The sequence below is a fragment of the Dinoponera quadriceps genome, unplaced genomic scaffold (assembly GCF_001313825.1).
Source record: "Dinoponera quadriceps isolate SergipeBrazil2010 unplaced genomic scaffold, ASM131382v1 scaffold2159, whole genome shotgun sequence".
NCBI classification, from domain to species: Eukaryota; Metazoa; Arthropoda; class Insecta; order Hymenoptera; family Formicidae; genus Dinoponera; species Dinoponera quadriceps.
The window spans coordinates 375029-389331 of record NW_014556477.1 but is presented as its reverse complement, the minus strand read 5'-3'; the positions used below and the strand labels follow the sequence as shown (position 1 = coordinate 389331).

Below are 14303 nucleotides of genomic sequence, written 5' to 3'. Positions count from 1 at the left end.
TGGTTTTAACGTGCGAGCGCATATCGCACGAGTCCGTGTATTACGCGCGCGTACTAAACACGTGCTCGTTATTATCTCATTTCATCGCATATATATAACTCGTTTCCAGCAAAGATACTGGAACTCAGCTATCAATCACGCGGAAGTTAGCGGTATTGATAATCGTGAACCGCAGAAACCGCCACTCGTTATCATAGGAAGCCCGTTTCAGGCCATTCGATCGTGATCCTCGGTCGGAGCGAACTCCCGGCAAGAAGCGCGCATCTCTTTCCCCTTCTCTTTTTTCCTCCTCTCCCGCGTCTCGAATTTCAAGTACAACGAAATTATCGGCTGCCACGAAATTCGCCGTGAACTCGAAGCAGCCCCGGGGCGGCGAGCGGGAGAAGTCCGCTCTCGCGAAGGATTAATCGTGAATTATCAATCGAAGGAGTCGAGTCGAAAGCTGAAGGAAGAGCAAAAGAGAGAGAGGGAGAGAGAGAGAGAGATGGACAGGACGGAGAAGGGCGGGGGAGGAGGATATCCCTGCCGGTCGAGAGGGCCCGGAGGGCTTGCTGAACGACGTTTCTGGTTAATCGCGTTTGCGGAAAAACGGAGATAATTCCCGTCGTCCGTCTGGACGATGGAGGCGTGTAGGTTGTAGGTGGAGAAAGGTATAGGTAGATATAACTGTGCGCGCGAACCGTAGGAGAGGAGGGTGAGCAGGAGAAGGAGGAGAGCGAGAAGGAGAGTGTCGGTGCAGGAGGGTAGTTCGCCGCCTCTCGGCATATACGGCGGAGGTGGGATTTTTTCCTTCCCCCCCTCCTTTTTTTTTTTATAGAGATATATACATATACGCGCGCACACGTGCACGGCGAGGAGAAGGCGAGCGGCGGAGAGCAAGAGCGAGAGAGCACGGGGGAAGGGGGAGGGTAGGGACTGATATTCGCGGGCACACGGAATTTTTAACTAGCCCGGGCAGCCTTTAGTCGTTCCGCCGCGAAAGCGCAGCAGAAAAGTTATGAATCTAATTTTCAGCGTATTTGTGTCTCGGCCGCCCCCTCTGCTACCTCCGGCCGCCCCTCAGTGTTCCTCCGGTCCTCGCATCCACCCTTCGTCCCATCGCCATCGCCACCAGGACCACCTATATCAATCCCTCTCCCCTCACGTGTCCCTATCTTTTTCCCGTTCTCTCCGCCGTCCTCCTCTCCCGCTTCCTCACCCGGAGCCACCACCTACGCCTCTTCCGCTCGTACATACCTCTCTTCCGTCGTTCGCTTTCGCGTAATAAAGCTCGCGCGCGCGGCTTCGTTAGGTTTTTATCTCCCCGAGAAAAAAAGAATTAATTTCGAGAGACGCCGCCGTTTTTCTGCCGGTACTCTCTTCCGTTTCGTATGCGCGAACGCGCGTCCGGGACGCCAACAGGAGCTTCATCCTTTCGGTATTATCTTCTTCGCTGAAATTGGAAGGCGAGTGATAGCCGGCCGACCAATGGGGGAAAGTCGATCGGAAGGCGGCGGTGCGGGGACGAATTGAACACTCGTCGTCCTCGTGTTCGCCTGATTTTTTCGCGAAACTCTCCGCGAACGTTTCTCTCTCGCTAATCATTTTTCTACGTGCGCGATATCGCGGTAATTTTTGGATAATTAGCAAAGCCGACACCGTGTGAGTTAGCGAAACTGAAGAACAAAGCAAGCCGCATATCACCCATCCCCGAGCGTAGCGTTTGAAACGAGAGCTGCTGGCAACTTTATCCATAACGATCCGGCGTTTCTACGTCAGCCGGTAATAAGCACGACGAATCTAGTATTCCTGCAGCGCATATAAAACGCAAGAAAGTCTCATGCATCAAGTTCGACTGCTTGTGGCTATGCATGCCGGCTGCAGTAATAATTCATCGGGGCAAACGATCGGCGAACTTCGCAATCCTTTGATCAGTGCAAGTGAGACCGATATATTTCGCGGTGTATCGTCCTTGCGGATCGAGCACGTAATTTTCAAGCCGGGCTTAGTCACGGTTGTGAGTAATAATTCCATCTGGTACCTACTTTCCGTCGGAACCGACCGACACACGAAAACCCAGGGCGCCGGTGTGCACACACACACACACACACTTGCATATATCGCGTTCCAGATCGACTTCACGTGCACGGGGCCAAGTCATGACAATACGCCATCGCGGCTCGTTTCTATAAATCTCCTGTGACCCGATAAGAAAAGATTGCCTACCGATGAGGTGGCCGAGGCGAGCTGCTGCCACCCCGTCGACCACCAGCCGACCATCCCCCGAGCGTGCCGCTTGCAATACACCTCGAGCGCGCTCGTGTCGACGTTAAATCGAAGGGCACGGGTATTAACTGTCTCCTTTCACCTCCACCTTATTCCAACCGTCGACCATCACCGCCGCCGCCGTCGCTGCCACCGTCGCCGCCGAGTTCGTAGGCTCGCGTGCCCGATGAAGTATATTTAAAACCGTAATTACGATACAATCAGCGAGCCCCGTGACCAGATACGCATCTCGATGTGGAGGAGAGTATGAGGTCGATCGATCGGCTCAAACTGGAGAACCTTTTTTAAAGAGGAACAAGCTAAGGGCAAAGGTGTATCGAAGGGTGAGACCCCGCTCTTCCGCCGCTGAGGTCGGCGGAGAGGAAAGTCGGACCCTCCGACTGCAGTATGCGGAACAGACGCGCACCCCACATATGTGTGTGTGTGTGTATTGGCGCATGAGCGGGGGTGGAGCGAGTTTTACACGTCGCGCGAAAGTTAGTTCCTAATTATTCAGATTTTCTAATTAATGCTTCAGCCGACAATGATGGAGCGTACAGGTCGTCTTTCTTCTCCCCCCGTTTTTTTGTTTCATATATTCGCGCGCGCGCGCGCGCACACATACACACACACCTATATAATCCGGGCGCGAGCGTGGCCGTTCCTGATTGCATCCGTGATTAGATGATGTAGATCGAGGACTTTGCTTACGAATAACTCGCTCGTTCGCGCGAGTTGCATCGCCGACGTTGACGCAACAAAATATTTGCTCTTGTGTGTAATCAGGCGTGACACGCCGTTATCAGCCAGCATTGAACACTGCCAAGAGCAGCCCGGTAAGCGTCGTCCGGGAAGCCGTCCCGAGATGGCGGTAATAGTGAAATTATAAATACATCGTTCGGAACATCGACGCCTGCAGCGAACGTGAGTTTGGCTATCGGTCGGACGTGCGAATAGGCGGCAAGAAGCGAAGGAAGGGAGACGGAGCAATAATGAAGAAGAGGTGGGTGGAAAACGCGGGCGAGTTGTACCGCGCGCGAGTTTCTATATTTTGTTCTACTTGAAACTTACGAAATGAATATCTAACGATATTGGCTTCCCCTGACATTCCGCGCCGGCCGGCCATCGTCGGGAGAGCCGTGAGTCCGGTATAAGCACTCGTTGCACTTCTAACCCACGTCATTTTCGCTCGAGTGCAAATATTTCCAGGTTTTTGCCAGACCACTATCCTCCCCCCTCCCCCGTGTATCTCTGGCCGGTCGGTACCCTCGAGTCGAAACCCTTTCGAAAGCCTCAATGTAACCGCGAATCCTTTCCCAAAAGGCACCGCAAGGTGAATTTCTGACGAGACATATGCGGACATACCTATATAATATCTGCGCAAATTTTTACACATCGCATCTCCAGGTCAGCGTTAATGTCGTCCTATTTCGTTTCGAGATAAAATCGCAATTTTAGGGATCCATAATCTAAGAAATAGAAGACAGCATTAGCACTAATCCATAATAATAATAATAATAATACACTTTATTGTGTGCATGTATCCGCAAGATATGTTGGAATATATTTTTAATTTTTCTTCTGAAGATTCTCTTCAAAAGTAAAAATGACTAATTAATATTCGTAACAGATGAGTAAAAATACTACTGTCGTTTAAATTTTACCGTGGAAAGGGAAAAGAATTGTGAACATCAAGTTTGCTATTTCGAAAGTGACGAATCTTAACCGTGGAACAAGCTCCGTGTGCCGATCAATTTTGCACGAACTCTAGTTCGCGTTGCTGAATGTAATCTTAAAAGTGTGCTGTCGTCATAATTGTAATCTACTCCAGGAATGCTTCCATAATCGCGAAAGTTCGAAGTTTCCCCGCCCACTGAAGAAACGATCTGTCAGTTCAACGTAAGCCTAATCTGTTTTATGACGCATGGCGCCGCGGATACCTTGCGGATAAGTACGCCGTCGTATATTATACATCCGTTATATATACAATGAGTACATACAGGCACGTAATCGCCGTGCCGGAGGCACGATAAAATTTGTCGTTTCGTCCAAGCCACGACCCGATTGTTTGTCGCGCCGTATCGCGCGTGTATTGCGCAGTCGATTGCTCCTTATCGCGCTAATTATCAGCAAATCTTCCTATCAGGGTAAATATGATAATATCATTATGGATATACTTGCGGCCTATCATCGGCGTTACCAATATGGCGGCCGTTACCGATATCTCGTTGCTCGATCCATATATTGCTACGTGATCATCGCTAATTGTAAATTGCGACAAGCGGAGTATCACCCAACACGAACTTGACGCGATATATCCGCGTGGCTGCTGCATCTATCCTGATATCAGTGTTTAATTTAACGAACATGCGACTTTTATAATCCCGTATATCAATGAAATTTATATAACCAGCGGATACTTCATGAAAAGATACTTGCAATTTCGTAACAGATAAATGACTTGATGGACGGTGAATAACGGGGATCTGAAAAATTACTCCGACAATTATTTTAACAATTCATGCGAGCAAACTATTATTTAATCAAACCTAATCAAAGGAGACGGTCATTGGTAGTGCAAATTTGCCGGCATTTGGCACGCCTACGTGCAATCGTCGCGGGTTTCAGCAGTTCCAACTACCTGCCTCTGATGAGCGCTTCGCGTGAAATTTTCGCGTGATAATTAAGACTTTACAAGAAAGAGACGTCCCTTTTCGTAGTGTCTTTCGCGGGTTACTCGGTTGTTTCGGTGGAAATCTCACTTCGCAGGGCGACACGCGGGAATAGGATGCACCACAAGGAGGAGCGCGGATAACGCTCTCGGTTATTTTTCGATCTACCGCGCTCGGTACATTAGCCAACGTGTTTTGAAACACTCGCCGAGGGTATTTGCCTTGGCACCGGTGGCACGGTGTCTCTTTCATCTCGCCACGCCATCAAAAGTTCTACTCTTCTTCCTCTTGCTCTCTCCCTATCCCACTTCTATCTGTCACCCCTTAAACGTCTCGTGAGAGCCGAAAGAAGACAATCCGATGCGAAATAATTCGGCAGTTTCGCCGAAGTCGTTAAGGACTCATTTGCTGTACAATTCTCGGAAATGTTCAATGGCTTACACTTCCGGCCCGGTCTGCTGTTACTAGTGTTACCGTTGCCAAATTGATATGATCTCACGGGCAATAAGTACGACGAATCACTCATCGCGCGGCGAAATGATTGAATTTCCAACTGTATCTCTCTCTCTCTCTCTCTCTCTCTTTTGCAATCGCCGTCAATCATCCGTGTTTGCGTCACTACCGCGATGAGACATTCGACGATCGGTGACAGGTGGATCGACTAATTAACAAGTTCCAATGGCAACGAATGCAAATTAAGCCCGTATTATGTAGTTAAATAATAATCGTATTTGCCGCGATTTAAAGTTATAGCGCGCGAAATAAATGCTTACCGCGTCGCGTATCAGAATGTTCTTTCCCGAGCGGCTCGTACGCGATTGAACTTCGCATTGCTGACAAATAATGTTAATAAAAGCGGCGAGGCTCGGTTACTCATTACGGGAGCACGCTGCGGTTGATAACTCGACTGCTAATTACGACAAAAGACTGCACGCGGGGCGACAAATGAATATCTATTACAAGTTTTAAGTCAGATTCCGCCGTTTAATTAAGATCAAGCAGCTGCGGCGGCGCGAAGACGACGACGTCGGCGACGGCGGGGCCGGTGGCTCGTGCGAGAAAATGCCGAAGATAAGTACAGCAACAAAATGGCGAGGATTTAGAGAGGCCACAGCCGTGACGAATTCAATTTGTCGCCGCGCGACAGAAGCTACACAAAGGCCCGAAGACTCTCACGCCGGCGCGGCAGCGCGTGTGTTATCATTGCCACTATATCCAATTCCTTCACCAACAGAGGCGAGCGGGCACCCAATGTTGATGGAACTCGAAGACTAAACATTGAGAACATTTCCGCCGCCGTAATTTATTGTTCAGCCGCTCCATTCGGGAGATAAATCCCGAAGAGTACTTTGAACGTTATCCACGCGGTAATTACATACGCGCGTTGAAGGTTCTCCCGGCTAATTGAGAGCGTGCTCGAGCGGGATCGGCCCCTCGTGGTGTCTTACCGGCCGGAATAAAAATGTCAGCGTTATCGCGGCATTTTAAGCGAGGCAAACACCGGGAAGCTCCGCTTCGTTGAGAAACCTAATCGAGGATTCACACGGCGGGCCCCCGCCGCCGCTTCGTCCCACATCGATACTTATCGTTCCGATATCGTCCGGCATGGTTGCGCGCGGCAGGAAGCGGAAACGATGAATTGCGGACGAGCGCGCGCTTATCGCGGCGCTTTATTCATCGCGCTAATTTTTATTATTGCTCTGTTTATAGGATGTTGCGGCGATTCCGACATGTGCCCACATCCTATCCGGGAAAAGGAAAGAAAAGAGGCTAGGTGCTGTTTAATAATATGTCGCGGAAACAAGCGGGCGCTCGCTCGTAGCTCGGATTTAAGGTTGATTCGACGAGCCTTCTATAAGTATCGCGCGCGCGTGCGCGCGAGTGGCTTAACGGGACCGGTGTTGAAAATAAAAGAAATTTCCGTGCTTTCTGGCAACGCGTCCCCTCGTATCGCTCGCGCGAGACCGTGATTCAGACGCGCGATGCGAGTGATTTATTTGCAGAGAGGCGAGCGGGGCCTCTTCTCGGAGCGCACGATTTAAACGCGCAAAGCGCAAGCCTGTCTTCAAGGGTGACGGACAGGATGCCGCGGGGACAGCGTGGATCGTTCACAATGTCTTGTTGAAATTACAAGCATGCCGTGACGAAGCATTCGGCCGGTGGTGGCCGCCGGAGCTATGACTTGTATACGACACCGGTGGCTCTAAAGCGCTGAGATAATGAGCCGCGGGACACGCAGGACGGCTGCGATCGCAAATTATCGCCACTTCGTTCCGCGTGCGAATAATATATTTGCGGAGAATAAGGCGCCGCGAGCGAGCGGGACGCCCGGTCGAGTCCTTAGGAAAATCCGGGGCGGAACCTTCTCCGAGACGAGGCGTCGACTCTCTATCCTGCAAGTTCCGTCGAAGGATCAACTTTCGGAGTACTTACAACGTTATACAGCTTGTCGTCTTGTCTTGATATTGTAAATAGAAGGAGGGACTTTCTCTATTCATAACCCGTTTGTTGATGATTATTCTTGGTTTTTTCTTTGCGACTTTGAACATTTCGATGGGGTTTGGAGATTCAAGAAAAGTGAAGGGGAAGGAGTTGTGAGGGCGGAGGTAACGATTGTGTGTCGATAACGCCGCGCGCGAACGGAGATTTAAATTCGACCTCGCAGGGTTGGAATAGCGCCGGCGTACTTCCGCTCGAGTCCTGACTGTAATCCAGAAACGATAGAATAAAAATTGCTAGGTTGAGATAATGATTCAAGGTCACCGAGGCAATTCAGTCTTGACTCGTGCCAAAACCTGTTGATCGAAGTTGCCGAGTTGATTGATAAGTACAAAGTGATAACTTTTATCAGCCGAGGAGACGCGCTCGGAGAAAGATAGCTGATACGATTTGTCTCGCCTCGCGACGTTTTTCGCGAAAATAAGAGAAACTCTTGATACGAACGTGTCAATGGTAGCGAGCGACGAACATGTTATAAATACGCCAGAAAGTGTCACCGACCGACACGGTAAATACTGGGAAGCGCAGAGTGTCTTCTTTTTATATGTTTATTCAAGTGACACATGTGCATTATGGATATCCGAAGCCATTAGCGAGGCAGCGTGAATCCCGTGCTACGCGATACACACATCGATACATGTCTGATAATTATCGATCACTGTCCTTCATAAACTAGGGTACTTCCAAAGCCTCCATAATTCATGGACGTACTCCCGGGTATCGCGCCACCCCTTTCGAAGACATCCGTCCCCGTCCCTCTTTCGAAGACGCTATCGCATTATTTACTCCTCATTATCGTCCTTAAATCACCCCGCCGTACCGGGGAGGCTCGAAACTGCCATTACCTCTCTTTAATCGGCAAATAATAAAAATCAGCCCGGTGCTTCAAGGCGCGCGATGGCTTCTCAATAAAGACATTGTCCGCGGAGCAAATTCTTATCCGTTAAAAGGCATCCCGTCGGTGAGAACAGAACGCGCGCGCCATCCCCTTCCTCATCCTATCTTTCCCCGAGACAAGGGGGACGAGCGAACAAGGATACGACGTCGACAAGAGGAGGAACGGGATCGGAGATTATCGGCACCCGGGATTACAACGGGCTCGAAGGCTTCGAAGCAAACGATTTTCGTTGCGCGCGCGCAGAACTGCAGGGGTGGTAAAGAGGACAGAGGAATAGCGGACGGTGGTTGAAGGCGACGGAAAAGGAGGAGTGGTTGTTATTGGCTCTAAGGAGGATACTTATTGAACTCTTAGCGGCGTTTTTATCACTCCTTTCTCACGCGCGCGCCGCTTTAAGTGTTTTTGGCTTTGTTTAAGGGCTCCTGTACACCCGCTCTCCCCCTTCCCTCCTCCTCTTCCTTCTCCTCGCCGTCGTTTTCGCCTCTCTCGCATTATACACTCTTAACAGGTCACGCTTCCACCCGCCCCGCCGCGCTCCTTTTCCTTTACCGCGAGATTTTTACGGGCTCGACCTCCTTGCACGCCGCTTCGTAAACCACGCAAAGTGCACGGCACTAAAGGGTGCAACTACCACTTAGGCTCTTCCTGACCACTTCCGGGGGGAAAAAAGGCTTCGAGTAGCGGCCGGATAACTCGTATTCTATATTACCTCTCGAAGATATATCGACCCACGGCCAGTTCTATATACTCTGTTCAATTCGCCATTTAATCTGCATATCCTTCTCTTGAAACTCCCCTGCTTGAAACGTGCAAGGTACACATGATATCTTAAAATAACGGCAACGAACCGCTATTATCATCATTGCCTTTCGATTTCTCATTGCTTATGCTCTTCTCGAGTCTGTATTTTTCGCGTGTACTCAACACCTCGTCGAAGCGGAAGAAAAAATCCGGCAAAATGTCGGAAACTTTGTGTGACCATTCTCTCCAGCTGAACCGCGCTGTACACGTCAGACGCAGACATATCATTCTCTCTGTTGCCGCGCGCATCTACAAATTAATTAAGTACACGCTATTAATCGACTTTAATTGCACATCCGTGAGAAGCGCATAACGATTCGACATATCTCGCGCGCGACACTCTATTCCTAGACAAAACAAAACGCAGAAGGACGGGACCGTCGTTTCTACAAGACGCCCGTAGTTTATTAGGCCGAATATTCGGCGGTAAAACTGAAGGATGACCGTCATTATCTCCATTCATCCGCGTCGCACGGCAGCTGCACGTTGCAGCTCATGATTGCGCCGGGCGGTGCAGATCGAGCCGCTCTCCTCTCGGAGACGTTAACGCGTCCATCGCGGCTATTTTTGCCGGGAGCGAAATCGCGCTCGCGCCTCCCCTGGGTTATTTACCCTCCCGATGAATATACGATAATGTTATCGCGCGGGCTGCTGACGACCGCCGCCCGGTGAATTGTAATAAAAGGTCCGCACCGCATTCCAACGTTTTAACGACCCGAACCAACCGAAAGTCCCGACATACCGTTCGTTGGACGCGGAGTCCCCACGACATGCCATTCGTCGTTACTAAATATATATCGAGATGCACCTATTCAACCGGACACGACCACGTTTGATGCGCACGACGGCAATATCGTGAGAGAGAGAGGTACGAGGGTGGATCATGGGGTTACGCTCTTCTAAATTGACTTCGTTATCTATTTCGATAGCCGATCGGCCGTCATTAGTTACACGTTTACTACTTATAGCCCGGAGTGAGAGTTCGCGTGGTGTTCCGCGGCGGAGTAATTTGAAACGTTTATCGCGAATCTAGGTCCTGATCGTTTATCTCTCTCGCGCAGGAAAAATGCCACGCGAGAGTTGCGAAACGGCTTAACTGAATTCATTACTTGCCGCTTGTGGGCCGATCATGCCCTCGGGCTGTCTTCGAATGGGATTCGCCATGCAAAATCCACAATTGCATCTGTCTCTAACTCAAATGCGTCCGTTTACTTCGTAAAAATTCGTATATAATTTCTCGTACGATAAGGGAGCGTGAGATTTGGCAGGGTTGCGCGCGAAAAAAGTTACTTCGGTTTGGCGTTATAATCAATGTTATGATACGTTACTTACACGGAGGAGAGGGGAGAAAGAGGATATTTATGGGGCTGTACGACAATTACGTCGCGCAGAATTGGGTATTTTTCACCTACCACCTCCCCCTTCGTCACGATTCGTCACAGAGTATTTGCCCAATCCCTTCCAATATTACGTGATATATAGAATTACCCTTCCCCTGCCGATACGTAAAATAAGACAAAATAGCTTATAACCATATTTTAGATAATAATTATTAGACTGCACGCTACTATCTTTTCCTAAAATACAAATACGTTTTAGACACCAAATTAATTATTTTATTTTCTAATTCTGATCAGTAAAAGTTGTGTTCTTAAAAAAGTAAATATTCAAAATTTACATTCTGATTATTAATATAAAATCATGTCAAAATTAAAAAATTTTCTCCAAATGAAACTAAATGTGTCAGGAATGCAAACTAAGTGGATAAATGTGCATCCATATTTACAAGTTATGCCATCTAATGTGACGTTCCATGGCCTTTACTCCCCCTCCCTCTCCTTATCATCACAGCTGTTACGCAAGTTAATAAACCCCCTCCTCGTGATGTGACGTAATTATTGAATGGGCCCTTATGACCTTTTCCAAATAAAATTTTTTTTAGACTTTTACAATGTTTTCTAGTAACGCAGGAAATAGTCTGTGAATAATCTTGTCTGTATGTTATCTTGCTAAGGAATATATGTAGTAAATTTTTTAATAGTAACGTCTCTTCAGTTTCCAAGATACAAATAGAACATGTGAAATGGAAAGTTAATATATTAAGGCAGAGAATGTGTCGATGTGTGGCTCAGTTGCGAAAATTCTGCGGTAATTTTCACTAAAAAATTCTGCCCGTGTGTGGAGAAAGTAGCGAGGTCGGAAAGAGAAAGAGAGAGAGAGAGAGAAAGAGAGTTCTGATCCATACTGAGCTCGTGATCGTCAATCAAACAGTTCGGTTGAAAAATACACAGTTCGAAGGCCCGGCCGACGACAGCATTAATAAAACAGGGGTTGAGTGTCAGGCATGCGTGCGGTATACGAACGTGATTGCGTGGAACAGAGCGGCATAGGCGGATGAAGAAAGAGACGGACGACAAACCGCCGAATGCGGATATCGAACACGAGTAGCAACGTTAGTCATTCACTTGGACGTGCCGCAGCTCACGCGTGTCTGCACGCGGAAATCGCGCTAACATACACACGGTGGTTTCGCACGCTGCAACACTGCGTTAAACCGCGTTATCGTTCGCGAACGAGCGCTCTCGATTTTATCAATCCTGTCGTGAGCTGCGTAAGAAGTCTGCTCGCTTTCATCGCAGCGACAGTACATTTCATTGCCTACGTTTCGATACTAATAACAGGGTAAACGTGGAAAAGAAAACCAATATCCGTAAGAGTTAGCATTTTTCCACTCTTCCGCCCAGAGACGATTCGTTACATCATCGAATTTATTAGACGGGGAAAGTGGGACTGATTTGAAACGTCCGGTATATCCGGTCGAAACGTTGAGCTTTACAATCGTCATTCCAGGGAGACGAGAGAATAACATTTTAGCAGAAGGTTTCAAGTTTGATCCAACTCACCTCTTTGTCTTTGGCCTGCAGTTCCTGCTCGAGGTTGCTGTTAGGCGTCCTCCTGGGATTGCTGGCATCGTGTACTTGCTGTTGATCGTTTCCCTGCGGAGGTTGAGACAATTGGTGCCCCTCAGTCTTGGAATTGCTGTCATTCGCCGCGGCGAGTTGTTCCTTTAACGCGGATACTTCTTTCTCCGCCAAAGTTGCTCTCTGAAACGAGAAGAAAAGAGGATAATGAGTGACTCACGAGCGATGGCATTTGCAATTTGCGATACTTAGCGCGCGGTCGCCTCGATAAGAACTACCGGCTCCAATTCGCCTTTTTATTCTTATCCGTTCGATCAAACACACGTATACACGCATACACATACGAGACGGGTAATCGTGTTACGTTAAATTGCCAATGCGAGTTCGAGCGATGTCATTAGCGTCGCGAAACACAAAATGAGCGACGTGACATTTTTTTCAATCAGTTCCATCGATACACCCGAGTACATCGTGCAACCTTCTTACGTCGCAGAGACTTGTCAGAAGTCGTCGCTTTCAGGATGCATCAATAGAAAAGCGAAAAGTCTTGTTGTTTCCCGATAATGATAAACGATAGATTTCGATGGCGAGACGTGGGTACTCCGCAATTCGCGCGCTTACATTCCGCCAAAGATGTTTAATTCTGCAATGCAGTCGGAGTTAACGGCACAGACGATTACCGCTTGCGCTCCGTGTAAATTTTTCACGGCGGTCCCGATCGTTAAATTACCGCCGCGGAACCGTGCGACGCGAAATCAATCAATTCTCGCCGGCTGCGCCTAATTTCGCGGTTGCGAAAAGCCGACAAAAATAGAAACGACGGGTACGTCGGGTTACGAGACTGCTTTGATATTCTCAGCGCAGGAAATGGCGTGCCAGCGCGCCGCGCTTTCTTAAATCATGGACATTGTGCCGCACACAGTCGGTTGCTCTGTGCGGTGTGTGTGATTTTTTAATGCGTCGTAATTCGAGATTGCACGTATTTACGTACGCGTGTCAAACCATACGTGTGACACACCGCACGTGAAAAATTAACACGTTGACATTCGCAAAATTAGCACGTGTATACGCGATCGAGGACCATCTTTCTCTCTTTCTTTAGGTACGAAAGAAATTATAAATAAGACTGTGTATGTGATTTTAAAAGCTCGGGAAAACAGGACTTTCTACAATTTTACCGCGAATTATTTCGGATAAATAAAAACACCGGTGAAAATACGCTTAATTATTTTTTCTGCGGATTTTTCGCCTTTTTCTCGAGGAAAAATTGAGAAAAAAAATGGTTTTCTTTAAATTATAGCTGCGTATGATTTCCGATCGAGAAGGTACCACAAAAAGCCTACAAGAGACGGCAAGCACGGTTTTAAGTCGTAAAAACGAAGAAAATGTTGCATCCTCACACACAATCTGCGTATCTCGTGATAAATCGCGACGACTAAGAAAATATATCGCGTTACGCCGGCGACATTTTTCTCAGATTCAGCGTTCGTTGACACGCGTAGTGTAAACGCGCTTGTGACGCCGCAATCGTCTCAGTCACAATAATTAGGCTGTATACGTCGCGACGTGCGCTTCTGCAGAAGCCGTTCATGCATATCGGCGCGCAAAAGCGACGCGAAGGTGTAGCTCTCTCACGGGGGGAAGAAGGGGGAGACCATTAACGACAGAATACTTTCGGCAGGTGCGTCTACCTTTGCTAGATCTCGAGTAGAGCGGCCGTTAATTAGCGTGTGCCGACGTTGCGACCGCGATGTTACCTTTTAGCAACTGTCTTAAGCGCGCCGGAGACATGTGATCCGAGCGAGAGTCAACTGACTCTTTCGAATTACGGCCCATCGGCGGGAGATAAAGAAAGAGAAGTTCCGCGTTGATACGGAAATAACGAAGGTATCGCCAGCGGCGAGCGCACAGGGAGGATTACCTTTTTTCAAACTTTCCCCATAAAGTATCTAATAAATATTGCTCGCCGTTCTGTTACGCCGGCTTGGATATTAATTATAGCAGCTTTTACATTCAAAGTAGCCCGAACCGGCCTGCTATATTTGCGACATGCACATGCCGGATAGTTATCCCCCCCACTTGTAATTCTTGTTCTCTCTCGTGACTCTTTTGTCCGTCTCTCTTTCTCTTCCCTCTTTTCCCCGATGTCCGCTTTATCCGTGTTCGCGGTGGTCCGATAGGAAGGCGTCCAGGAAGGGATTCGAGATCGATTGCCCGAATCAAACAGGTTATACCGCTTCTACACCGCACACCGCATCGGATAGGAAA

At 48.5% G+C, this 14303-nt stretch overlaps 1 protein-coding gene across 4 annotated transcripts in view; it reads right to left on the bottom strand.

Moving 5' to 3' along the window:
* LOC106747531 (homeobox protein cut) overlaps positions 1 to 14303 on the bottom strand; it is a 133102-nt gene that overhangs the window by 54839 nt on the left and 63960 nt on the right. For all 4 annotated transcript variants that reach the window (XM_014625138.1, XM_014625140.1, XM_014625142.1 and 1 more), the window contains exon 2: positions 12018 to 12218. In XM_014625138.1, the coding sequence (XP_014480624.1) occupies positions 12018 to 12218 (201 nt within the window). The remainder of the gene's footprint in view (positions 1 to 12017; positions 12219 to 14303) is intronic.